This window comes from Podarcis pityusensis, assembly GCF_964106645.2.
Source record: "Podarcis pityusensis genome assembly, chromosome: 8".
In the NCBI taxonomy this organism is placed as follows: Eukaryota; Metazoa; Chordata; class Lepidosauria; order Squamata; family Lacertidae; genus Podarcis; species Podarcis pityusensis.
This window is the reverse complement of record NC_138033.1, coordinates 78,749,847-78,777,455: the sequence shown is the minus strand read 5'-3', so window position 1 is coordinate 78,777,455 and position 27,609 is coordinate 78,749,847. Positions and strand designations below refer to the sequence as shown.

The 27,609-nt window shown below is 46.6% G+C and overlaps 1 protein-coding gene and 1 long non-coding RNA gene across 2 annotated transcripts; both read right to left on the bottom strand.

Moving 5' to 3' along the window:
- Nucleotides 1–1,135: 1,135 nt before the first annotated feature.
- LOC308483793 (neuroblastoma suppressor of tumorigenicity 1-like) lies at nt 1,136–27,203 on the bottom strand. Its single transcript, XM_081018028.1, has 4 exons — nt 26,309–27,203; nt 8,310–8,504; nt 5,019–5,130; nt 1,136–2,988 (listed from the first exon to the last, which is right to left on the bottom strand). Exons 2-4 carry the CDS (start codon nt 8,474–8,476, stop codon nt 2,743–2,745), a joined length of 525 nt encoding a protein of 174 aa, XP_080874154.1. The 5' UTR covers nt 8,477–8,504; nt 26,309–27,203; the 3' UTR covers nt 1,136–2,742.
- On the bottom strand, nt 6,339–8,303 carry LOC308483812. Its single transcript, XR_013989803.1, has 2 exons — nt 6,684–8,303; nt 6,339–6,527 (listed from the first exon to the last, which is right to left on the bottom strand). It is a non-coding gene; the product is annotated as an uncharacterized lncRNA (long non-coding RNA).
- Nucleotides 27,204–27,609: the final 406 nt, after the last annotated feature.

The window sequence follows — 27,609 nt, the reverse complement described above, 5'->3', positions numbered from 1 at the left end:
TCTCCCTGTTAAAATTCATCTTGTTTGTTTTTGCCCAGTTCTCTAATCTGTCAAGGTCGTTTTGAAGTGTGATCCTGTCCTCTGCGGTGTTAGCCACCCCTCCCAGTTTGGTGCCATCTGCAAATTTGATCAGGATGCCCTTGAGGCTGCAAATCAGGAGGTATAGGCAGCCAGGGAGACCTCCCAGGCACCTGCATGTCAATCAAAGTTCAGGGGAAGACATCATGAGTTAACTCCTCCCCTTATGAGATAACACCTCCCCTGGGGCATTTTCAGATCAGGAAGTGCGGGCAGCCAGGGAGGCTGCAGATCAGGAAACATGGGCAGCTGAGGAGACCTCCCAGATGCCTGTATGCCAATTAAAGTTTGGCAGGGAAACACAAGTTACCATATTTTTCGCTCTATAAGACGCACCAGACCACAAGACACACCTAGTTTTTGGAGGAGGAAAACAATAAAAAAAATATTCTGAATCTCAGAAGCCAGAACAGCAAGAGGGATCGCTGCGCAGTGAAAGCAGCAACCCCTCTTGATGTTCTGGCTTCTGGGATAGCTGCGCAGCCTGCATTCGCTCCATAAGACGCACACACATTTCCCCTTACTTTTTAGGAGGGAAAAAGTGAGTCTTATAGAGCAAAAAATACGGTAACTCCTCCCATTATGAGCCTACACCTCCCCTGGGGCATTTTCAGATCAGGAAGTGTGGGCAGCCAGGGAGGCTGCAGATCAGGAAACGTGCAGCTGGAGAGACCTCCTAATGACTGATGTTTTAATGTATTTTTAATATTTTGTTGGAAGCCGCCCAGATAATAATAATAAGCTTGTACCAGGATAAGATGTCATGCATTAATTCCTCCTATGGTGGGGGCAGTTCAATTTCAGCATAGGAAGACCTAAAATGGTGTTGTACCATCGCCTCTCTCTTATGTGTCCAATTCTTCTGCCCCTTGTATGACACTATCTTAGACTCACGGAAGTTGTTGCACATGACCGACTTAAGTCTGTTACCCGCAGTGGGTCTACTCTGAGTAGGACTTAGAGGGAAGCAGCCCCACATAAATATTTGCTCTTGGATTTGCATTCTGAAAGGACTATATTGTCTCGCTCGACAAAAGACCCGGAGTGACACGGTATGTGGATGTTGGATCTAATTTATTTAATTAAGAGGGATGAATAACACAACGATAAAGCTGGAAATATATATGACGTGTGTGTGTGTGTGTGTGAGAGAGAGAGAGAGAGAGAGAGAGAGAGAGAGAGAGAGAAGCCATGAAGAGTGTTGTAGTCAGCAGAACAAGGAGAGAGGCTGGCTGTATACAAAGGCAAGAGTTCGAATCTCACTCTAAACACTCAGTGATTAAGACGTTTAAAAATTCAAGGAAAGGTTGGGCAAGATGGCAGCCTCTTCATCCAATAATCTGACTCACGTCAGATTCAGATTATGTTAAATTCCCGTGGAAAGGGCTGTAGCTCGGTGGTAGAGTATCTGCTGTTGTAGGCAGAAGATCCCAGGTTCAAGCCCCAACACCTCCAAGTAAGTGTGGGAATGTCCTCTGCCTGAATTCCTGGAGAGCTGCTGCCAGTCAGTGTTGGCAATCCTAGGTTGGATGGACCAGTGGTCTGTCTTGGAATAAGACTACCTTCTGTGCACCTCCTCATTGATCCAGCCCTTTATCCATAACCATGAGAACTAGAATATTTAGGAAAACCAGGGCCCAGTGACAAGAGTGTCTGCTTTGCATTCAGAAAGTCCCTGGTTCAATCCCTGTCATCTCAGGTACGGCTGAAACCCTACTGAGCTGCTGCCGGTCAGCGTTGACAATACTGAGCTAGATCTGACTCGCTAAAAATGGTCTAGAACCGACCCACCTGTTTCTTCCCCCTCGCCCAGCGCTTTCCAATAAAATTTCCTTTGCTCCCTTCTATCTTCCGTTCATTAAAGTGCTGCTAGGAAGTCAAACAGGGGTAAGCAAAGTGGTGCCGTCCAGACTCCAGCTCCCAGCAGTCACAGCCAGCATGGACACTGTTCAAGAATGATGGGAGTTGGAGTCCAGCGAGACCAGGAGGTCGCCAGCCCCGCATTAAAAGAAGGCAGAGTTGTGATGGAGGTAGCCAGGGGCAGTGAAGGCAAGTGAGGGCAGAACTCAAACGTGCAAGAAATGTCTCGCTTCTGCTGCTAAAAAAGCACCAAAGGGGAGAGTCTCTTTTGTCAAAACGGGTTTTTTTTGGGGGGGGGGTCCAGTCCGGCTCCTCCGAGATTGATCCTTGATTCCCCAGTGGCAGAACCGGACCCACGGCGTCTGTGGTTCCTACATTGCAAGGGGGTCCCATCCAAGTCTACAATTCTATATATAGTCTTCACAGAGAAATGTCCTGATGGAAAGCCAGAAACCGAGAAGCCGCCTTGGATGTCTTTGTTTGGAGTGTCCGCCAGACCTTCAAGAGGAGACCCCTCTCTCATTTTGCCCCTCCCTCTTCCCTCCCCCCCCCAATATATTAGAGCAGTGTGCAATTTCATCAGTGACGCCCTCCCCCCAACCACCCCCTCCCCCAATTCTCTCGCCGGTTGCCAGCTTGTCCCATTGGCCGCCCCCGGTGAAAGGTCCGCCTTCAGCTTGGCCTCTGCTTCCCCACGACCACGTTGCCAAGAGCAAAGCATGATGGGTATTTGAGAGGCGGGGGGGTAAGTCGTCAAGGCCTGGGCTGAAGGGGCAGTTCACACCCCCCCCCGAAGTTCGGAGGTCAGTCCTTGGCCTCGTCTTCATGGTGGTGGTGGTTGGAGGCCTCTTCCCCTGGGTGGTGGTGGCCGTAGGGGTGGGGGTGAGGACCCTCAGCCGGCAGGTTCTCGTCGCCGTTGACGTAGACGTTGAGGAGCGCCCCCTCTTGGCTCTGCTCCTTTCCACATGCCTGGCAGCTGCAATGGAGGATCTTCTCCACCAGTTTGTCCACCCTGGGGATGTCTTCATTGCTGGGGCAGTCCAGTGTCACCTGGGGGAAGGAGAAGACATCAGAACACACGGGAAGAGCTTGGCTGCTGGATCAGGCCAATGGCCCATCCAGCCCAGCCTCCTGTTCTCACAGCAGTCAACCTGTAGGAACTCCTCAAGCAGGACCTGAACTCAAGACCCGTCTCCTCTCCTGGCATTCAGAAGCACTGCTGCCTCTTGCCGTACGTAGCTCTCAGGGCTGGCGGCCATCAGTGGCTGCCTCCTCCTGAAATCTGGCTCACCCTCTTTTTTCAGAGAGCCACCACAATCATCTAACATATAACACCGGTCCTGAAAGACCTACATTGGCTCCCAAGACGTTTCCAAGCACAATTCAAAGTGTTGGTGCTGACCTTGAAAGCCCTAAACAGCCTCGGCCCAGAATACCTGAAGGAGTGTCTCCATCCCCATCATTCAGCCTGGACGCTGAGGTCCAGCTCTGAGGGCCTTCTGGTGGTTCCCTCCCTGCGAGAAGTGAAGTTACAGGGAACCAGGCAGAGGGCCTTCTCGGTGGTGGTGCCTCCCTGTGGAACGCCCTCCCATCAGATGTCAAGGAAATAAACAACTATCTGACTTTTAGAAGACATCTGAAGGCAACCCTGTTTAGGAAAGCTTTAATGTTTGATGTTTTATTGAATTTTTAATATTTTGTTGGAAGCCGCCCAGAGTGGCTGGGGAAACCCAGCCAGATGGGTGGGGTATAAATGATACTAATATATTATCATCATCTAAGAACATCATGAGCTCTGCTGTTGGGTCAGGTCAAAGTTTCATCTAGTCCAGCTTCCTGTTCTCACAGAGACCAACAAGATGCCGCTTATGGGAAACCTGCAAACAGGATCTGACCATAAGAGCACACTTGCCTTCCTGCTTTTTTTGTAGCAACTGGTATTCAGAATAATTGCTGCCTCCAACCATACAAGCAGAGCGTAGTGATCACAGTTAGTGAATTTATCTAATCCTCTTTCTAAAGCCATTGCAGGTAGTACCCATCGCACGTCTTGTATGGACCTAGGGGCAAGATCTAATAAGAAACTTGAGTCTGGCTACCAGATCAGTGGCCTACTTAGCCCTCATCCTGTCTGACATCGGCCAACCAGATGCAACAGCAACATTCTTCCCACTTGTGATTCCCACTCTAGCCCCCTACTTGCTGCCCCACAGTGAATCCCCCCTCCACACAAATATTCCATCTATATATTTATTGGAGAAGGGATGCTAATGGGTATTCAGCGAACAGCCCTTCTTGGACGATCGCCGCACAAATCCGCTCCACTTCCCAGTGGGGAGGAGTTGCAGTGGACCGCGTGGCCACCCACTCCCCACTGGGGGTGGGGGACTTTGTCTTCCGTTGCCTGGGGGATCCCAGCCATGTCAGAGGGTGTGTGTGGCCAGAGCTGTTTAAACGGAGGAGTGAGCCAGAGGACTTCCTCTTTGGCTCACTTCCTCAATCACCCTCCCTCCCTATTTTGCAGGTTAGGCAATGACCTTGCTATGGACTTCAGTTGGTCGCCTTGGTTGTCCGAGGGGCCTGGTAGGAATTTTTCCACTTGGCAAATTGGCAGTGGCCACTTGGTTTTCGCCTACCTCGTAGCAATCGTCACAACTATGTTAGGGTTGCGGTTAGGCATTGTTTGACCTTGTGTGGGGGAGGGGAGGTGTGGCCATCACCTGCCCCTCCATGCTTAAGGGTATTCCGTTAAAGGAATCCGGGGGTGTAGATCTAGTCTGAAGCCCGGCTGGGGGGCTAAGGCCTTGACACGACCCCAGCGGGAACACCAGGGGGAGCTTGAGTTGGTAAGGGCTTACCCTTACTGGACTTCCTGCACAATGGGCAGGAGTCAGATATAGTCAGGTCCAATCAATGCCTAAGCCAATACTGCTCACATTCTGTAATTTCAATAAAGTTGTGGCCAAAATTTGCCCAATAACATAAACCTAATATCTGTGTCCTTGTGTGAGTTATTTCCAACGAGGGGGTGGCTGCGGGGTCTCGACACGCAATTTTCCATCCTGAGCGGCATTACTTACCACTTCCCACATGGAGAGGGCTGGCATGCAGGAGTCGCAGTGCACCAGGGATTCAGTGGACTGTGGGAAGGTGTTGGGAACGCTGTAGCTGAAACACTGCCCCAAGCAGGCTCTGCGGACGAGAGGTGAAGATTAAAAAGGTAAAGGGACCCCTGACCATTAGGTCCAGTCGTGACCGACTCTGGGGTTGCAGCGCTCATCTCGCTTTACTGGCCGAGGGAGCTGGCGTACAGCTTCCTGGTCATGTGGCCAGCATGACTAAGCCGCTTCTGGTGAACCAGAGCAGCGCACTGAAACGCCATTTACCTTCCCACTGGAGCGGTACCTATTTATCTACTTGCACTTTGATGTGCTTTCGAACTGCTAGGTTGGCAGGAACTGGGACCGAGCAACGGGAGCTCACCCCGTCGCGGGGATTCGAACCGCCGACCTTCTGATCGGCAAGTCCTGGGCTCTGTGGTTTAACCCACAGCGCCACCCACATCCCAGGTGAAGATTAAGGTAAAGGTAAAGGGACCCCTGACTATTAGGTCCAGTCGTGACCGACTCTGGGGTTGCCTGCTCATCTCGCTCTATAGGCCGAGGGAGCCAGCGTTTGTCCGCAGACAGCTTCCGGGTCATGTGGCCAGCAGCACTAAGCCGCTTCTGGTGAACCAGAGCAGCACATGGAAACGCCATAGGTGAAGATTAGGAAGATGCTAAAAGCCTGCGAGATGAGGGTTGGGTTCAGAATTGGGGAGGGCGGTGTTCAGGAGCACCAAACTTTCCGAGTGAACTGAGACCATCCCTTGCCTCTTAATTAAGAAAGCAGAAGCATTTTTACTTGGCATTGTAGGAGATGATATAAATAGAAAGGACTGTAAGTTGTTTCTATATGCAATGACGGCAGCAAGAATATTATTGGCACAAAAATGGAAGCAAGAAGAACTACCGACGAAAGAAGAATGGAGGATGAAACTGATGGACTATGCAGAACTAGATAAATTAACAGGAAGGATTCGAAACCTGCGGGACCAGAGATTCTCAGAAGACTGGAGTAAATATACGAACTATTTGAAAAGAAATTGTGATGAACAGATTACGCTAGTAGGTTTGCAAGAAGTTTTGTAAGGTGAAATATTGCAAGAAAGATAATGAGGAGAATTATTAGTCAAGGATAATTAAAGGTAATATGAAATTAAGAAATGGATAATAAGTGATAAAGAACGGAAAATCATCAGAGGTGTTGACGGAAGTCTAAAAATATTGTATAAGATGAGAAGTTATGTTGTATGACTGTTGGAACTGATATGTTAAAAAATTAATAAAAATGTATATTAAAAAAGAGAGACCATCCCTTGCCTTCACTGCCCCTAGTTACCTCCATCCCAGCTCTGAGATCTTTTAATGCAAGGATGGGGGAACCTGCAGCTCTCGAAAGGTTTCTCAACTACAACACTGGCCACTGGCAATAAGCTGGCTGCGTCCATTGCGGACTGAAGTCTGAAAATAGCTAGAATTAGGCCATCACTTGCCTTCACTGCCCCTAGCTACCTTTAATACAGGGAAGGGGACCATTGGCCATGCTGGGCCCAAGCATGGCCAACAGGTGGTGCTAGAGAGCAAAATGGAATCCTACAACATCTGGAGAACGCCAGGTTCCCCTTCCCCAAACTAGACCATCACATGCCTTCACTGTCCCTAGCTACCTTTAATACAGGGAAGGGGACCATTGGTCATGCCGGGCCCAAGCATGGCCAACAGGTGGTGCTAGAGAGCAAAATGGAGTCCTACAACAACTGGAGAACACCAGGTTCCCCTTCCCCAAACTAGACCATCACTTGCCTTCACTGTCCCTAGCTCCATCACATCTCTGACTTCAGTTGTTTCTGGTCTCCAACTCCCATCTACCCTCACCATTAGGCCTGCTGGTTTTGACTGATGGTTTTGACAACAGCTCAAGGGCCATAGATTCCACATCCCTGTTTTACATCCCTGCTATCTTGGGTTCTCAACATTTTTTACTTATTATTCTTTTATTTCGAGCGTTTGTTTGATGTCATACAATTTATATAGTGCTTGATTGTAAAAACAACAACAACAACACCCACCTCAAAGCGATTTGCAAAAAGAATAAAACAAAATTATCGGTGAAAACCATTAAAAACAGCAACTTAAAACATTTTTAAAAATTAAATAACCTAAAAAACATTAGAATACATGTGGGTATTCTACATATCTGCGTAGGCTTGCCTAAACAACAACAACAACAACAATTTTTTAGCAGCCACTGAAAGCAGTATAGTAAATGAAAGAAAATAAAATTATTACAGGTGCCTGTCTGATATCAATAGGCAGGGAGTTCCAAAGGCTGGGTGCTGCCACGTTAAAAAATTGAGTTCTTACAAATGTGGAACTATTAACAGTGCCATGTGTGCCACTTTTCGTCACGGTGGAAAATCACAAATCGGTTTACAGCCACGATGCTTTTACTTGTGATACGTTAGCAGGAAGAGGCAGAAGTTAATTTCCGGAGTCGTGCTGGCCAGAGCTGGTGGTGAAGAAATGGGTTTCTGTGCAGTCAGTTTGAAACTGACTCAAAACCCCCCTTTTTCCTTCTTTCTCCAAGAGAGGATTTCTAAAATGCATTAACAAGCTGTTGAGCAAATGCATAACAAGAACACAGCTGAATAAACAAAGCTCTCTCCTTTATCAGTCAAAGGACGGCAAAGGATGACCTTGGCTGTTCCAGTGGAGTAGGGATGGCACATCTAGGTCTTATCTTACATTCTGAACACACTTTGACGCACAGACCTAGTTTGGGAACAGTGCCAGAGTGTGTTTTTGGAGTTGGTGACCTCTTGCTCCAAGATAAGAGTATAGGAACAGGAATACACTTTTATGGTCAGAAGTACAGGAAGGAAAACCCTTTTATGGTTAAGAGTACCGGAGCAGGAACATCAGTGATGTCTACCTGCGTGTATAGACTGACGTGGTTGGATTCCTGGGGAAGGGGGGAGAGGGTGCCTGGAGGATATATATACTGCATGAAATCTCTCATTTCTTTGGACTTGCTGTGGACTGACCACGCAAGTGCCTTTCTGCTGCTCCGGAGAGCAGAAATAAAGAACTCTTTCTCTGAACCAACCCTCGGTGTCATTTGACTTCCTTCCTCCCATCCGGGAGCAACGCTCACCCTACCAATTGGTAAAGTCCAATAAGGCTACAGTGGAAGTTGGGAGTGCGACACAGCTTGGGGAAGATGGCTATGGGAGATCTGGAGATGTTGGATCCATTGGCCCAGTACTATACCTGTTCTGGATGGATTTGGACTCGCACCCGCTGTGCCCAACGATCTGGGTGATGTTCTTCGCCTCGCACCAGGCGCTCTTGTCCGGAAAGAGGGCCAGCTTGCTAATGGGAGGAGGCGCCGCCAGGATCAAGGCCGGGACGAGGGTGGTCACCAGGAGCTTCAGCATCTTGGCCTTTTCCGACAAAATCCTAGAACTGGGGGAAAGGGGTTCGAGAAGGATAAGAAGCGTCAGAACACCAGAAAAATCTGCATTATATATTCGTATCGTAGCGTAAAACCTTTATTGGCATCACCTACAATATCCAAAACAAATCAATACAGAATTACCACTACTTTCTTGGGCTCCATGATGACTGCGGATGGTGACAGCAGTCACGAAATTAAAAGACGCCTGCTTCTTGGGAGAAAAGCAATGACAAACCTAGACAGCATCTTAAAAAGTAGAGACATCATCTTGCCAACAAAGGTCCGTCTAGTTAAAGCTATGGTTTTCCCAGTAGTGATGTATGGAAGTGAGAGCTGGACCATAAAGAAGGCTGATTGCCAAAGAATTGATGCTTTTGAATTATGGTGCTGGAAGAGACTCTTGAGAGTCCCATGGACTGCAAGAAGATCAAACCTATCCATTCTTAAGGAAATCAGCCCTGAGTGCTCACTGCAAGGACAGATCGTGAAGCTGAGGCTCCAATACTTTGGCCACCTCATGAGAAGAGAAGACTCCCTGGATAAGACCCTGATGTTGGGAAAGATGGAGGACACAAGGAGAAGGGGACGACAGAGGACGAGATGGTTGGACAGTGTTCTCGAAGCTACCAGCATGAGTTTGACCAAACTGCAGGAGGCAGTGGAAGACAGGAGTGCCTGGCGTTCTTTGGTCCATGGGGGCACGAAGAGTCGGACATGACTAAACAACTAAACAACAACAATGAAGGACTTGATTGGGAGTTGCCATGGGCGAGTGGGAATTGCTTGCTGGCGAGTGGATTAGGGGCGTAAGAATAGAAGGAGAGTCCTGCTGATCTAGTCCAGCATCCTGTTCTCACAGGGCCCGACCAGATGCCTCTTCTGGGAAACCCGAGGGCAGGATTCGAACACAGAAGCAATTCTCCCCTGCTGGCAACTGGTGTTCAGGCAAAGCATCTGATTTGCATACAGAAGGTCCCAGGTGCAGTCTCTGGCATCTCCAGAGATCCCCTGCCCCAAACCCTGGAGAAACACCGCCAGTTATTGTGTACATGGGGCAGTTTTCCATGTTTCTAACAGAAAGCTGATACTTCAGAGTGTGGCCAGTAGGTGGAGCTCCAGGGCAAGACAAACTAGGAAGTTCTGGTGTAACATGTATTTGGGGTAAGAGGGTGGCCAACATAGGAGCCAACTCTTAGGGGTCGAGGTCCCTCCACCCCACCCCCCATAAAATATTTGAGGGGGCCGCCCCCCACTAAAAATTAATGAGCATTGCCATTCAAATAGTGTGCATGTGCTGCATCTTGTGACCTTTTTTTAAAAAATTAAAATATAACTTTATTGAATAATACAATCAAATTTCCAGACATATCTGCAAAAACATAATTATTTACATATTTGCCAGACATAAACTGTGAAAGAAGATAGAGAGTAAGAAGAAAGGAAAAAAGGAAAAAAGGAAATGCTGTTTTCCATAAACAGTAATTCCAGAATTACACTTACACACATTATAAAATACAAATCTTAATTAAAATATCTTAAGAGACTTCCACCACCTAAACCACACTTGTTTTGTTATTTAATTCTCCTTTACCTCTCTTCTTTACTTCCATCCCTTTAGATCCCTTAGGAACATCATGTGACCTATATGCAGGGTGGGGTTTACCTGCCCGCCCCCCTCAATATTTTATTCACGTTAGCATCCCTGCTTGCCAACTGACCACAGAAAAATCTTCCTGGGATGCTCTTCTGCCTTTGGTACCAGCAGAATGTGAAGAAACTGGCTCTTCACCAGAATGAAGGGAAGCAATATCACATCTCAAAAAATAAAATGAATTTAAAATAAATTACATGGGGCTGATAATTTTTCAGGTGGTTTGAGACAGTGGTAATACGTCTCTTCATGCTGTCAAATACAGTGGTACCTTGGTTTGCATACGTTTTGGATTACAAACACGTCAAACCCGGAAGTACGTATCCCGGTTTGCAACCTTTTTTTGGATTACAACCCATTCTTTTTGGATTACAATTTTTTTTGGGAGGCCCCATTGGCGAAAGCGTGCCTTGGGTTACAACCTGTTTTGGTTTACAAACGTCCCTCTGGAACGGGTTATGGTTGTAAACCAAGGTACTATTGTAGTCCATTTTTATTTTTATTCCATCCTTTCTCCCAGGAATGAGGTGGTAGATTATTATTATTATTATTATTATTATTATTTTATTTTCCACACCACTTTATATTTTAAAGGGGGAAAATTCAAAGCTGTTTAGAACACATTAAAACACGCATAGGCAAACTTGGCCCTCCAGATGTTTTGGGACTACAACTCCCATCATCGCTATCTAACAAGACCAGTGGTCAGGGATGATGGGAATTGTAGTCTCAAAACATCTGGAGGGCCGAGTTTGCCTATGCCTGCATTAAAACATCAAATAAAACAATCCAGAGTTAAGAAGACAGTGTCCTCAAAACGTCAAGTGTCCTCAAAACGCAAGCTTTAAAGCAGTAGATCAATTAACCAGAGCTTTAGCTGATTAATTAGTGAGCTCCTTTGGTTCTGGTATGTTATGGTCAACAGAAGGAAAGAGAAAGTTTTGGACAAGCTCTGTTGCGGCAATTAAGAAGACGCCATCCTCAACACATGATTTGCACGCTGTAAAATCATCCCTAAACTTAGACCTTCACTTGCCTTCACTGCCTCCATTACTACTATGTGATCAAAAGCATTTTGATCTGACCGGAGCGTTGGGAAGGAACTGTCACTTTCTAACATGAAGAATGCGTGCCATTGGTTCTCAGGAGTACTATGAAATCCATAACCACTGGGAAAGAAATTGAACATGAAACGGCCAATATTGCAATGCCGTTATACAAAATCTGTGGTACATCCCCATTTGCTGTGATTCCTGCATTGCATGGGGTCAGACTAGATGAGTCTTGGAGTGCCCTTCCAACTCTGCAATTCTGAGATTCTATGAATATCGTGTACAAAATGGATATTGTAGAGTTGGAAAAGGTTCTGAAGAAAGGGCAACCCAAAATTTTAACAAGGGTGGGTGGGTGTGGAGCGACTCCCTTATGAGGAAAGGTTGGGGCAGCTGGAGTGTTTGGTTCAGAGAAAAGGTAAGAGGCAAAATGATAGAAATTTATAAAATTATGGACAGCATGGAGAAAACGGATAGAGAAAGGGTTTTTTCTCCCTCTCTCATAACATCAGAATTTGTATATACTCTGTGAACCTGGATGTTGGAGGATTTGGGATAGATTTTTAAAAAACACCTGTGGAACTCACTTCCACAGGAAGTGGGAAACGTCCACCAACCGAGATGGCCTTAAAAGAAGATTAGACAAACCGATCCAGCAAGTTCTTCTTGTGGTCTTATAATATTACAGTGGTACCTCGGGTTACATACGCTTCAGGTTACAGACTCTGCTAACCCAGAAATAGTGCTTCAGGTTAAGAACTTTGCTTCAGGATGAGAACAGAAATTGTGCTCCGGCGGCAGCAGGAGGCCCCATTAGCTAAAGTGGTGCTTCAGGTTAAGAACAGTTTCAGGTTAAGAATGGACCTCCGGAATGAATTAAGTACTTAACCCGAGGTACCACTGTACAAGATATAGTAGACTTGGTAAACTCTCTGGCTCTTCTTGATTTTGCATGTTAACATCTCACACCATTTTCAACGTTTGCTCAGCTAACAAGACGTGTTTTTAAAAGGACTCATTATTTTTTTCTTGGCTTCACAAGCTCGTGCCCTTTAAAAAAAACAAACCAGCCACTTGCAAGTCTTTGTGTCGAGATGTCAAGCTGGGGTTCCCTGCACAGACTTGCCCCAAGAGGATTTCGTACTCCGCGTTGGCACGGGCAGAAAGCCGGTCTCGGGTACATAGGCAAGATGCAACTGGGTACCCAAACAGACATGTATCGACACGGACTCTTGCCCAACCGCCCTTGTACGGCAGCCAAGGCGCAAAGCCATGAGCAGCCCTCAATCACCACCCTCCCAATCTTTCCCAGATCTCCCTTCCGTCATGCGAGCTCAGACCCGCACGGACAGATGATGTAAGCAGGCCTGGAGCTTTCAGGGGAAAGAGGACAACATCGAAAGCAACAACTCCTACACCCAGGATGATCTGATGGAAATGTCGCCATACAGGCATTGGAAATGGCGTTGGGATGTTGCACTAAGCGCATACCATCCAACCTTTTTCTGATGAAAATAGCAACATCCTATTCTATTGTTGTTGTATTTATATTGTGCCCATCTGATTGGGTTGCCCCAGCCACTCTGGGCGGCTTCCAACATACAGTGGTACCTCGGGTTACATACGCTTCAGGTTACATATGCTTCAGGTTACAGACTCCGCTAACCCAGAAATAGTACCTCAGGTTAAGAACTTTGCTTCAGGATGAGAACAGAAATTGTGCTCTGGCAGTGCAGTGGCTGCAGGAGGCCTGATTAGCTAAAGTGGTGCTTCAGGTTAAGAACAGTTTCAGGTTAAGTACGGACCTCCGGAACGAATTAAGTACTTAACCAGAGGTACCACTGTATATGGGACGTGGGTGGCGCTGTGGGTTAAACCACAGAGCTAGGACTTGCCGATCAGAAGGTCAGCGGTTCGAATCCCCGCAATGGGGTGAGCTCCCGTTGCTCGGTCCCTGCTCCTGCCAACCTAGCAATTTGAAAGCACATCAAAATGCAAGTAGATAAATAGGTACCGCTCCGGCGGGAAGGGAAACGACATTTCCATGCGCTGCTCTGGTTCGCCAGAAGCGGCTTAGTCATGCTGGCAACATGACCCGGAAGCTGTCGGCCAGTAAAACGAGATGAGCACCGCAACCCCAGAGTCGGCCACGACTGGACCTAATGGTCAGGGGTCCCTTTACCTTTACCTTACCACTGTATATATAAAACATAATAAAACATTAAATATTTTTTTAAAAATTCCCTATACAGGGCTGCCTTCAGACGTCTTCTAAAGGTTGTCTAGTTACTTATCTCCTTGACTTGGGGGTTGCATAACTCCACATCCTCCAACATTTCTCTGATGAAAATAGGGGTGAAAGCGGGACATTCCAGGATCCGACCAAATCTGGGACTGTCCCTAGATTCAGGATCAATGTTAGAAACTGAGATAGAAAAGCTAGGAGCTAAATTGCACCTTAAACCTAGGTTATAGGAGCAACAACGGACTGTCTAGGCAAGCTTTTTTTTAATATCAAGAATACAAAGCTGAAAATGAACTGCAGCTGAAATCGTATATTCATTTTTCACATTGTCTAGTCCTCATCTGAAGACTGGGGGCGGGGGAAAGCTATACTTCCCCTGCCCACCCCCCTAATATTCTTAAGAGGATCTCTTCTCCAGTCTTCAGAGAGTAGCTGGAAGAGGGGTGGGGCAGGAAAAGGCCCTCCTTTCCTTCCACTCTGTAATAATAATAATAATAATAATAATAATAATAATATTTTATTTATATCCCGCCCTCCCCAGCCGAAGCCGGGCTCAGAGCTGCTAACAACAGTAAAAATAACACAGTTTACATAAAATCACAATCAATTAATCTGAAATCTTAGGCGCAGCACCTCTCCCAGAGCTCAGAAACTGCTCGCGCTAATGAAATTCCCGGTCGCAAAATGCGCCCAGAACAATGGGAGTTTCGAACGCTGTCCGGGATGCACCAAAAGTTTGCCTCGGGACAGATAAAATACAGGACTTCTTCAGGCGGCGGGCAGTTGGACTGTGGAACTCGCTGCAACAGGAAACGGTGATGGCCACCAACTTGGATGGCTTTAAAAGAGGATGAGGTGAATTCATGGAGGAAAGGACTATATCAGTGGCTACTGGCTCTGCTCTGTCTCGATGGACAGAGCAGTGATGCTTCTAAGTGACAGTTTCTGGAAGCCCTGGGAGGGTAGAGGGCTTTTGTATTCAGTTCCTGCTTGAGAGCTTCTCAGAGACATCTGGTTGGCCACCATGAGAACAGGATTCTGGGCTAGATGGGCCCCTGGCCTGATCCTGTTTAAGACTCTGCTCATGCCCTTGAGCTTCTCCAGAAGGCCTTCTTTCCTAACCCCAAGTGGAGGCCAGTCCAGAATAGCGAGCTGCAAAGGGCCCCTGGCTCAGCGACAGAACACCTGCTTTGCATGCAGAAGGTCCCGGGTTCAAATCCTCAGCATCGCTAGAGAGCGCTGGGAAATAAACCCCGGGAAGCCAGGGCAACTATAGACAATAATACAGTGGTACCTCGGGTTACAGACGCTTCGGGTTATAGACGCTTCAGGTTACAGACTCCGCTAACCCAGAAATAGTACCTTGGGTTAAGAACTTTGCTTCAGGATGAGAACAGAAATCGGGCGGTGGCAGTGGGAGGCCCCATTAGCTAAAGTGGTTCCTCAGGTTAAGAACAGTTTCAGGTTAAGAACGAATTAATTTCTTAACCTGAGATACCACTGTACTTAGGCTCAGATTTGGTGTGAAGGTTTCCTGTGCTGCTATCCCAGAGCTGCTAAAATATCCTCATTCTGAGGGCGTTTAATCCTGCAGGGAGTATAGCGTCGTACATTTAAAACACCATTATGCCACTTTAACTGTCATGGAGAATCCTGCGAATGGCAATTTCTTAACAGCGCTGATCTCACCAAGGTGCAAACCCCAGCACCCAAACTACTCGCCAGAGTTGTGCAGGCACTAGTTATCTCCCTCTTGGACTACTGCAATGCGTTCTACGTGAGGCTACCTTTCAAGGTGACCCGGAAACTGCAACTAATCCAGAATGCGGCAGCTAGACTGGTGACTGGGAGCGGCCGCCGAGACCACATAACACTGGTCCTGAAAGATCTACACTGGCTCCCAGTACGTTTCCGAGCACAATTCAAAGTGTTGGTGCAGACCTTTAAAGCCCTAAATGGCCTCGGTCCAGTATACCTGAAGGAGCATCTCCACCTCCTTCGTTCTGCCCGGACACTGAGGTCCAGCACCGAGGGCCTTCTGGTGGTTCCCTCACTGTGAGAAGCAAAGCTACAGGGAACCAGGCAGAGGGCCTTTTCGGTAGTGGCACCGGCCCTGTGGAACGCCCTCCACCAGATGTCAAGGAAATAAACAACTACTTTTAGAAGACATCAGGGAAGTTTTTAATGTGTGGCATTTTGATGTATTTTTAATCTTTGTTGGAAGCTGCCCAGAGTGGCTGGGGAAACCCGGCCAGATGGGCAGGGTACAAATAAATTATTGTTGTTGTTGTTGTTGTTGTTGTTGTTGTTGTTGTTGTTGTTGTTCCCAGGACTCTCCACGACTGTTAAAAGTGGTACAACAGGACTATAAATGCATTGTCCTTTGCCTCAGGATGTTTTGCTGCCTGGGGCAAAGGACAAGGTCCCTCTCCCCTCAATTTGACACCCAGAATGGCTGTTGGGGGGCAGTCCTCCATTTGAGGGCCCTTTGGGTCCCTTCCTACCCTACAATTCTCTGATTCTATGTCCTAAATAATGAAAACTTCACAGATGCCTTGATGTTGCTCATCAACAGTTAGCCACCAGCATACCGGTCATAAATACTCCCTGTCGCGGTGAGATGTATTACATTTCCATTTAAAGGACAGATCTTCTTTCTAAACCTACATCGATATTTACAAATCAGCACGAGCAGATTTTATGCGCAACAGTACCCTCTTTTGTGCTTCAGGTTAAACATGTGCTGGACGGAACTATTGTTTAGTCGTGATCGACTCTTCGTGACCCCATGGACCAGAGCACGCCAGGCACTCCTGTCTTCCACTGCCTCCCGCAATTTGGTCAAACTCATGCTGGTAGCTTCGAGAACACTGTCCAGCCATCTCGTCCTCTGTCGTCCCCTTCTCCTTGTGCCCTCCATCTTTCCCAACATCAGGGTCTTTTCCAGGGAGTCTTCGCTTCTCATGAGGTGGCCAAAGTATTGGAGCCTCAGCTTCACGATCTGTCCTTCCAGCGAGCACTCAGGGCTGATTTCCTTCAGAATGGATAGGTTGGATCTTCTTGCAGTCCATGGGACTCTCAAGAGTCTCCTCCAGCACCATAATTCAAAAACATCAATTCTTCAGCGATCAACCTTCTTTGTGGTCTAGCTCTCATTTCCATACATCACTACTGGGAAAACCATAGCTTTAACTATACGGACCTTTGTTGGCAAGGTGATGTCTCTGCTTTTTAAGATGCTGTCTAGGTTTGTCATTGCTTTTCTCCCAAGAACTAGATGGTCTTAAAAGTGTCTGTACAAAAGGCAAAATCTCAGCGAGACGTTTTGCTTCTAGGGATGCTTCAGGAGAGAGCCAGGCTCTAAGCATCTCTCCAGCACTTTCCACGAACAACCTTTTAAAGGCGGCGCCATCAAATATTGATCAAATACTGGGGCTGCAGCTGGTAAGTGCCATGGATTTGCACGATGACCTGAAAGGATTTGGCAGGTAAAACACAATGGTGTTTAACGCACTGCAGTCTTTGACAGGCGACATGCAGCGGCATCTGGCAGTATTCAAAGGGGCAACATGCAATGGCATTTAATATTGAGGAGGTGACAAGCAAATGCATTTAGTAAGTGACTGCACCTGATAGCTTAACGCTGGTAAATAAGAGGCAGCTAGAGTGCGTATTGGGGACGCGGGTGGCGCTGTGGGTTAAACCACAGAGCCTAGGACTTGCCGATCAGAAGGTTGGCAGTTCGAATCCCCACGACGGGGTGAGCTCCCGTTGCTCGGTCCCTGCTCCTGCCAACCAAGCAGTTCGAAAGCACGTCAAAGTGCAAGTAGATAAATAGGTACCACTCTGGCGGGGAAGGTAAACGGCGTTTCTGTGCGCTGCTCTGTTTTCGCCAGAAGCGGCTTAGTCATGCTGGCCACATGACCCGGAAGCTGTACGCCGGCTCCCTCGGCCAATAAAGCAAGATGAGCGCCGCAACCCCAGAGTCAGCCACGACTGGACCTAATGGTCAGGGGTCCCTTTACCTTTACCTTTAAGCATTTGAAAAATCTATTGAAACCAGACATTATAAGTTCATCTTAGGCTGGGTAGTTCTCAAGTCTCTGTGGCTTTGTTTAATGTTTTGTATTTTTCTCAGAAGGTTGATAAAGAATGTATAATTTACTATTCTGTGTATATTAATCGCCAGCATGTTGCAGGAGTCACACTACTTCTATCAACAGCACAGGTTGCATTTTTCCAGCAGAGTGTGTATTATACCAGATCACTTGCCTTTTGGACTAAACAGCCTTTCCCACACCTTGCTAAGACTCACACTACCAGAGTGACAGAAGGGGCAAAGCTGGGTTTCTAACAGACCTTATAAATTGCAGGAACGGAATCTCAAAACAAGAGATTAATCCAGATTAATTAACACAGGGTATGAGCACCACAGAAGCCGAGCATTAATTCCCCCCCCCCCAATTAAAAAAAAGTCACATTAGACTTCTTTTAATATGTCTACATATACTTGATTTTGCCGAACATCACAAGTCAGCAAATAAATCTCCATGCCATGCCTCAACCGGGTCCTTGCGGGACAGAAATTCTTGACATCAGTCCCAGTTAATGTCGCCCTGCACAGCGTGAACCCAGCACGAAAACAAACCTTTTTAAAAAATAAAAATGTCAAAAAATAGGTGGCCATCCATGCCCTCTGCTTTTATTTTTGTTTTAACTGCATTGATGAAGATGGATAGAACCTAAATTTACATAGGCAATTGCCAAGAGACAATTGAAAGTTGCCTCCAACTAAGAATCAGAATGGGAAGAATTTTTATTTGAATCAGCCACTAGCCATAGCAATAAAATAAAATACAATGTATTGAAGTTAGAAGTAAATACTATGCAAAATACTCTGCGGAGGTTTACTAAGTTTTACTCAGAGTAGACACACTGAAGTTCATAGACCTCCGTTAGCCAGAGCCATTCATCATCAATGGGTCTGTTCTATGTAGGATTAGCATTCGATGCAAACACCCAACAAATGTGCTCCTTATCAGAATTATTCCATTTCCACTCTTATGGAGCAAAGCTATGAAACACTTTTTAAAAGACGTGGGTGGAGATGAAAAATAAGTCACTATTGAGAAAAGCACACAACACCACAAGAGACTTTTTGAAAATTAGGGGTCTCTGCGGCATTATAATGATGGCTAATCGCTTGCAAATTCTGGATGGTTTATAAAATGTAGACGCTGTCAGTGAAATTTGCAAATAACCCACAACCAATCTTGCGTCTTCTCTTGCTTGAGGTTTTCCTGTTGTTGTTTTTCCCCAGTGCCACTTAATAAAGAGACCTGTGAAACTCCAAACCTTGCGGACTTTCCCATCACCTTAAATTGGCTCAGGAAAAGACAGTTTTATGGGCTGTAGAGGTTTAGGATAGACTTCATCACCGCTGCAACCCCTGTAATCAGTTCTGGCAATGAAAGGTTGTACGTGCAAACGCAAACACACACAAGCATAGAACCATCAAATTGTAGAAGGGACTGCAAGGGTCATCTAGTCCAACCCTCTGCCATGAAGCAATCCTATATTCAGCTATTCTGTCACATTAAAAAAATAAAAACCAACCTACCTCGTAATCCTTCAAGCATACCAACTCGGGAAAGAGTTTTGCTGAAGCAAGTTAAGCTTTACAGTGGTACCTCGGGTTAAGAACTTAATTCATTCTGGAGGTCCGTTTCTGAAACTGCTCTTAACCTGAGATACCACTTTAGCAGCTCTTTCCTCTTGCAATGCGAACTTGCAGCTCCCCACATATTCCCGTTCTACAACTCCCATCATCTCCCCTCACTGTTGGCCATGCTGACTTAGTACCTGAAGCACCGCACTGGTTCTCCAGCCATGCCTGGGGATAAAGCCCTCAGAGATTGCTTGCTTGGACTGTGATACCTGGAGGTGCGGCTGGGTTCATGGTCCTCTGCTCTCTCAAAATCAACCCATCAGGCACCAGCGAAAGCTTATAGGCTTGTCTACACAATGCCCCAATGCCATCCTGCGGTTACTGCAGGGATCGCAGGATGAGAGGCCAACGTGGACCTTTGGCCCTCTCAGTCCGGCCTTCCCCCAAGCCGTGCCCCTCCTGGGGCCGTACCCCTTATCAACCCCGTTCCCCACTCCCCTCACCTGCCTTTTCCCTGGCTGGGGTGTGTCCTTAAACTGTGGCAATGCCTCTTGCCCTACCACTGTCTCGCCAGAGTGGTCCATGCCCTGGTTATCTCCCGCTTGGACAACTGCCATGTGCTCTACTATCTTTGAAGGTGATGATGATGATTTATGTGTATGTGTAATTTCCTAGTCTTTTTTTCTTTTCTTTTGAGGATGGGTTCTTTGGTCAGGGGGAGGCAAGGCTGGTAGAGCCTCCCTGGGCGGGGCACTCTACCTGCCTTGCCGAACTGCGGAACTCGGCTCCCAGAGGAGGTGACAACAGCCGGTGACTTGGGGTCAACTTTAAAAGACGATGGGGCAGATTCATGGGCAAGAAGGGGGCGATGGACGGCTATTAGCCACGATGGCTGTGCTCTGGGTGGGGGCAGCACATGCTTCTGAGTAGCAGATGCTGGAAACCGCAGGAAGGGTGCTCTGGTAATAATAATAATAATAATAATAATAATAATAATAATAATAATTTATTTATACCCCGCCCATCTGGCTGGGCTTCCCCAGCCACTCTGGGCGACTTCCAACCAAATATTAAAATACAGTAATACATCAAACATTAAAAGCTTCCCTAAACAGGGCTGCCTTCAGATGTCTTCTAAAAGTCTGGTAGTTGTTGTTCTCTTTGACATCTGGTGGGAGGGCGTTCCACAGGGCGGGTGCCACTACCGAGAAGGCCCTCTGCCTGGTTCCTTGTAACTTGGCTTCTTGCAGCGAGGGAACCGCCAGAAGGCCCTCAGCGCTGGACCTCAGTATCCGGGCTGGACGATGGGGGTGGAGACGCTCCTTCAGGTATACAGGACCGAGGCCGTTTAGGGCTTTAAAGGTCAGCACCACCACTTTGAATTGTGCTCAGAAACGTACTGGGAGCCAATGTACAGAAACCACAACTAATCCAGGATGTGGCAGCTAGACTGGCGACTGGAACCATTTAACACTAGTCCTACATTGTCTCCCAGTACGTTTCCAAGCACAATTCAAAGTGTTGGTGCTTAAAAGCCCGAAATGGCCTCGGTCCATCTCCACCCCCATCTGAGGTCCAGCTCCGAGGGCCTTCTGGCGGTTCCCTCACAGGGAGAAGTGAAGCTACAGGGAACCAGGCAGAGGGCCTTCTCAGTAGTGGCACCTCCCTGTGGAACGCCCTCCCATCGGATGTCAAGGAAATAAACAATCTGACTTTTAAAAGACATCTGAAGACAGCCCTATTTTGGGAAGCTTCTCATGTCTGAGATGATGATGATGATGTTTTTGCTGTATTTTTGTCACCCAGAGCAGCTGGGGCAACCCAGTCAGATGGATGGGGTTTAAGAAATTTATTATTATTATTATTATTATTATTATTATTATTATGAGAGACCCGTATGTGCATGTGGATATATATAGGACCCTTGTGCTCTTAAGTGTGGTTGAAATATAGCCCAGTAAACAAAGGGAACAGTGATACCCATAGCTCCACCCACCTTTCCCTCTAGTCCCACCCACCTTCTGGATGTGGCCCCCAGAAATTCAGCCAAGAGCAGATGTGGCTCTCAAGCTGAAAAATCCCCCACTCAGCCCCTGAGTCATGGGGGTGCAGAGATGGTGTGAATGAACTTAGCGCTTAGCTTATATTTTAATTGCTATTTTGTTAATGCTTTTCATATTGTTTTATAGATTCTAAATGCTGCATTGAATTGTTAACCCCATGACTTGCCGTCATTGTGAGGTCTAGTTTATTTTTTAGTTGCTGTTTTGCTCACATTGCAACTGCTTTATTGATAATTTGTAGATTATTTTATACAATGTATGCTGTATTCGCGAAGTGCTGGTATGTTTTATTATGCTACGGTTGTTTATTGGTTGTAAGCCGCTTTGAGATTCATTTGAATGAAAAGCAGCGTAAAGATACAATCAATCAAATCAAATCCACGTGTGCAAATCTAGGGCCAATGGACCCGCTGGCCACCCACCGGTCCCACTCTCTTGGGATCAGCATCAAAGGAGAGATTTCTTGGGGTCATATAATGCTGAAGCCCAATGCCCCAACAATTTAGCCCCCCTCCCCCAAGATGGTCAGAGAAGACTGCGTGTCCCGGCCCCTTCTGGATAAAAGGGTCCCTCAATGAAGATGCCTTGCCCAAGGACACCCCAAATTCCGAGCCTGTCTCTTCTCCACCCAGCAAATGTGAGCGTGTGTCTGTGTGTGTGCTAGAGAAGAGGATACAATTTGGGCTGAACCAGACAGGTTGTCCCCCAGAAGTCCAGGAATATGATGAACGGGGTTTTGGGAAGCGATGCAGAGCAACAAGAAAAACATCAGAAATTAAAAGAAGGAGCTGTTCCAGTGAGATGTTGCTCTTGAGAACAATTGGATTCGAAATGCAGTTATATGGAAATACGGTGGTACCTCGGGTTACAGGCACTTCAGGTTACATACGCTTCAGGTTACAGACTCCGCTAACCCAGAAATAGTACCTCAGGTTAAGAACTTTGCTTCAGGATGAGAACAGAAATTGTGCTCTGGCGGCGCAGTGGCAGCAGGAGGCCCCATTAGCTAAAGTGGTGCTTCAGGTTAAGAACAGTTTCAGGTTAAGAACGGACCTCCAGAACGAATTAAGTTCTTAATCCAAGGTACCACTATATACAGGTCCCCCATCTCTGCCCTAAAAATAAACTGAAAATCATTTCTAAGATGCAGAAAGGGACAAATCATGCAGGGGGGGCACAATCTTCCCTGCGAGGAAAAAAGAGGAAAGCATTTGACTTTCACCTTTAAATTTTTTTTAGCAGGAAGGTGACTAAAGGAAAGGATAGATATTAGGGAGATTTTCTGCTATCGTGAATAAAGAGAGCTTTTGCCCTCTCTCATAATACAAGAACTCAAAGCTACCGCCCAAGCGAAATCGGCGAGGTTAAGGGCAGATGCGAGAAAATCCTTGTTTGCGCGACACCAAATCAGCTGATGGAACTCACTGCCACAAGATGCGTAAGTGGCTTACAGACTTAGCTGGCTCTAAAGTGGGACTAGGCACCTTCATGGAGGAGAGAGAGGCCTACCAGCAAGGATTATACATGACCATTTAATTGAGCCTCAACACCTGGAGGCAGTCTATCTCCAAATGTCAAATACTGGAGGCATCTGACAAGCCACTATGGGGGGGAAAGTTGAGGGTCTAGATCGGGGGGGGGGGGTTGAGTAGTGATCTAGTCACTAGATGGATCTCTGGCCTGGATCCAGCAGGGTTTTTTTCTATGTTCTTAAGAGGAAGGAACTCATATTACTTCACTGCACAGAGTTTATAGCAAAGAAACGCTTTTCTTTCTCATCTTCACTCACGGTACAAGCCCATTATCTTACAAAGATGGAGAGTTGCCGGTACCCTGTTCATACTCGTAATTTGCCAGGGGTATGAACTGAACCCAGTAATGCTAAGTTTTCACGAAGTTTTTGATAGATAGCACAGTTATAGAATCTGACCTCACAAAATTAAGATCCTCAAAAGCCGGTTGTGTTGACCGGGTGTGTTTAAAAATGGTTACGCTGTGCTAGGGGGATCTTGTATGACAATAAATATATGCAAACCCCAAGAACCGGCCATTGTGCGTGCTAAACCACCTTTCACAAAAGCTAGAAAGCCCAAATTAGGCTCAATGATTATCTCTGGGGGATGACTGAACCGAGGGAATGTTTTTGAAAATTCGGGAGTGATGTCTAAACCACCACCGCAACGTTCTACAACCTCATCGCTTTTCAATGGGGTTTCCCCACCGAAACTCCATCATAGGACCCAAATTTGGGGGGGTATTAAAATTTGTATTAAAATGGAGAAATACTTTGAAACTTCCCTAGCCCTCAGGAATTTGGGGGAACTTTTAATTCACAACATTTTCGCTCTGATTCAAAGGGTGGGTGTTGATACAACTGAGGACAGATTTAGAAAGATAAAATAATAATCATCATCATCATCCCGCTGGGATTTTTAAGGGGAAACAGGAACTTCCCCAGCAAAGTCCTCTGGAAGGAATCTGGATGTATTAAGGAAAAATTTGCCCCGGAGGTCAGAGGATGTGAAAAGATGTGAATACAAACTATATATTTTACGAGAAAGGTCAGGAGGCAGAATGAGCCCTTCAAAGCCATCCTAGATTGCTTTTGTCAGTCAAACCCACTAAGAAAATCTATTACTGAGCAATTTGCGATGCCTTCAGATATGTGTTTTTCTACAGGGGTGCAAGCAAATGTCACTGGTTTTTTTTAAACTGGTTTTGAAAGATCTCATGGCAGCAAGACAGCAAATACTTCTAAGCATGCAGATTGGAACATATGCAACCTTTTAACTTTTCTTTGAAAATGGAAATCTTTTGTTTTCTCTTTGTTCAAGCTCCTCTCCCTCCCCTTTGCCCCCAACCCCCACCCCACCCCAAATGAATTAATTTCAGATTTCTTGGCTCAGTCCCCCCCCCCTTTTGAGGAAAAAAGAGAAGAAGAAAAACAGTTGGGGGAGAGAGAGAGAGACTTGATCAGAGAACGGGCACACACAAAAGAAATTTCCAAAATGCGATTCTTCACGGATTTGCTCCTTTCTTCGCAGGAGAGAGGAAAAGGTGGGAGGTGGAAATATTTTAATGACTCGAAAGCTATGCCCCCCCACCCCACCCCGGCTTCATCTGTAACTGATTTCTATTTGTGAGCTATTTCTCCTCTTTCAAACCATCAATCACAGCAGGGAAAAGGGGAGGAAAAGTCGGGATGGGGGGGGGGAGAGAAGCGTAAAAATCTGGTCTTGATAAATGGAGAAAAAGAGAGAGACAGGTTTGCTTTCATTTCAGGCTCCCCCTGGAGGGTGGAGGAGAAGGGGGGGGACTTTGAAAGGGTGTCTGATGGCTGCCACCTCTGCCTTTGCTGCTGGGAGGGGGGACATGAAGGTAGCCTTGCAAATAAGTCCACAGAGATCACTAGCCTGCATGCCCGCCTGCCTTCCACACTTGAAATGGACAGGATGAAAAAGAAAGATATAACACTATTATTTTCCCTTTCACCAAGCCCCCCCCTCTCTCTGTGCCTCTTTCTCTCTCTAGCTGGTCGCCTAGGAGTGAGAGTTACTCACCCCAGAAGAGTAGGCTGAGTCACGGGCCTTGAAAGAGTTGTGTGGATTCCCAGAGATAGCTTCCCTCTGCGGCAACCAGAGAGACGGTTTGTGTGTTTGCCACAATTCAACACAGGACAAGGTGTGTGACAAAGTTCACCAGAATTAGCCGGCTGGAGGAATTATAAACTCACTTAATGAAGGGAGCAGGGACGGGTGGATCGGTCCATTTCAGTTTGTCGTTTTCAGAAAGGCCACTGGATCAGACCAGCGGCTCATCTCGTTCAGGATCCTGTTCCCAGAGGTCAGCCTGCCACCTTTTTCCATATCAATTTGCCTTTTGGCGGGGGCCAGATGGGAGAAGTCTTCAAGCAATTGCACCAGCAATTTAGTCTGCAATTTAGTTTTGTCTAATGCGTGCATTTTTGCAAAGCAGTGTTCCCTAATACAATGCAAAATTGTATGTGATTTTCGCTAATAGAGGGATTTTACTAGACACTTTATCCTGGCCTGTGTTTTCTTCTCGTATGCATCACTCAGCTGGAGAACCCCATTGCAAAATTTCGAAAAGCAACGAAATTGTCACCTGTCGTTCCACAAGGGGTTTAATTCTTGTATCCTGCACCTATTTTTCCTGCCGCCCTGTGACTGTACTCTGTGTGTTGTTTATAAAATCAAATAAATGCATTCAAAGCGCAAACTCCGAAGGACGGACACGTTTCGCTTTGCGCCAGATTTTCTCGGAAAGCACAAATTCGTTAGTTTCACCTTTCAGTGCAGAATGAATCCTCCTGTTCCCTACTAAGGAAAAACTAGGGGATGGTTGGGTGTCAGCTGAAAAGCAGTACAGAATCCACTGGAAAATATAATCTGTGGATGCTTTGATATAGGCACATCGGCCACCAAGCAAAGGAAGATGCGGTACAGGTCATCACTGGTGGGTGGAGGAAAAGTGGCGACCGCGTTCCACTTTTATTATATGTGTAGAAAGGTCCTGAAATGATGACCACCACCTACTTCCTTTCATATCTCTCCCTGTTCTAGCCTGACGGGGCAACTAAGCCACTCACACAACACCATCTGAGATGTATGAATCATGTTCGTAAAGAAGCATCATGCCACAGATGTTCAAAAGCTGTTACGATAGGTTGGAAAACAGAGAACCTACATTATTAAAATCAGATGTGCGTTCTGGTTTTTTTAAATGCCTTTTCATATCAACCTCAGAAGCACAGCACCAACAAAGTTCTACTCAGGAGTATACCCTTTGAAACTAATGGACCTACATTTGTCAGTGCCCATAGGGTCTTACTACTGAGTGCGACATGCTGGATACAACCCCACATTTTTATATTTAAAAAAAAAAACAACAGTTGCTTTAATATCGATCTTTTTTCTTTATTTGTACGGCAAGTTTCACACACTGCATTAATGCTCGAAAATCTCGTGTCACTGAACTTGGCCAATGTCAGAATTGGCAAAACGTTCGGGTCACACAAGACACTTCATAAGTAAGCTAAATCTCAGCTACCCACAGGGAGCCAGAAGGGATACAAAATCATAGCAGAGAAGGCACCCAAAAATGGTTACTTACCATTAAATGGACTGGTCGGAGAGGTGTTCCATCAAAACTTCCTCGGATAATATTCTTGTCTCTTCTTTTTTTAAGGGGGGGGGGCACTCAAAAATTAAAACACCTCATTATCCAGTAAGCAAAAATCCAGTAAGCATTATTCTGTAAGCAAATTTCCTCCAAAGGTTTATTTCCAGTTCATCCCAAACGTTTAAGGGAAACGCGGACGGGTATTTTTGCGGGGAGGTGGACAAGAAGACAATTCCTTGCAACCTGAACTTCAGCAAAACTTTTATCTCCTTCTCAGGAACGGAGGAAAAATAAATTATTTCCAAACCAGGCACTAGGATCAAAAAAGTCCGGGGGGGGGGGACCCTCTAGTCCATTCAGAGTGACTTTTTTTCTCCCCCCTTGGTCAATAATTAAAAGTGTGGGGGGTGGAACTATCACCCCCCTCCTCGAAAAAAATCCCCAAGTAAATCAGAGATCGAAGCAGAAAGAAGGCTAGGAAAAAGAGCGAGGAGGAACTCTTAAAAGCTGCTGCTGCTTTCAAAACAATATGCAGGCGTAATAATTATTTGGGGGAGGCGGAAAAAACCCAATTATAATAAGTAGAGTTTTGCAGAGTGCGGCGCAGCTCCTGTGAAAGATCCAAGCTTCCTACAAATGCAAGAATTTCCAGCTCTGAAGAAGAAGAGGAGGAGGGGGGAAAGAGGGGGAGATTTGAACTTTCTCGGTGCTTTCTGGCTAGGCTCAAAAAAGGAAAGACAGCAGGGCTCTCCTCCTAGTAAATCAAACCCCCCCCCCGTCTCTCCTCCCTTTTTCTCCGGGTGAATCAACCAACCCCAGCCTTTGACTGCTCCCTGTTTTAAAAAAAGAAAAGGTGGTGTAGTTGTGAGAAGCAAATCCTCTCTGCTGCCTCTTCAGTGGAGCAAGATTATATTGTGAGCAGACAAGAACCAGCTAGCCAGGACAAGGGGGGGAATGGGTGGCGATGGCTGGTGGTGATGGGAGATCGTGCCCTTACCCTGTTTTTCTTTTCTCTCTCTCTCTCAAGGGCAAGGTGGCTTTCCTGCTGTTGCAGCTCGCCCTGGAGACGGGCCAAGAAACTCCTGCAAAAGTGGCTGGGAAGGCAAAGGGGTCCGGACTCCAAGGAAAACAAGAAATGAGGGAGGGAGAAATATGTGTGTGTGTAATTTCCTAGTCTTTTTTTCTTTTCTTTTGAGGATGGGTTCTTTGGTCAGGGGGAGGCAAGGCTGGTAGAGCCTCCCTGGGCGTGGGCACTCTACCTGCCTTGCCGAACTACGGAACTCGGCTCCCAG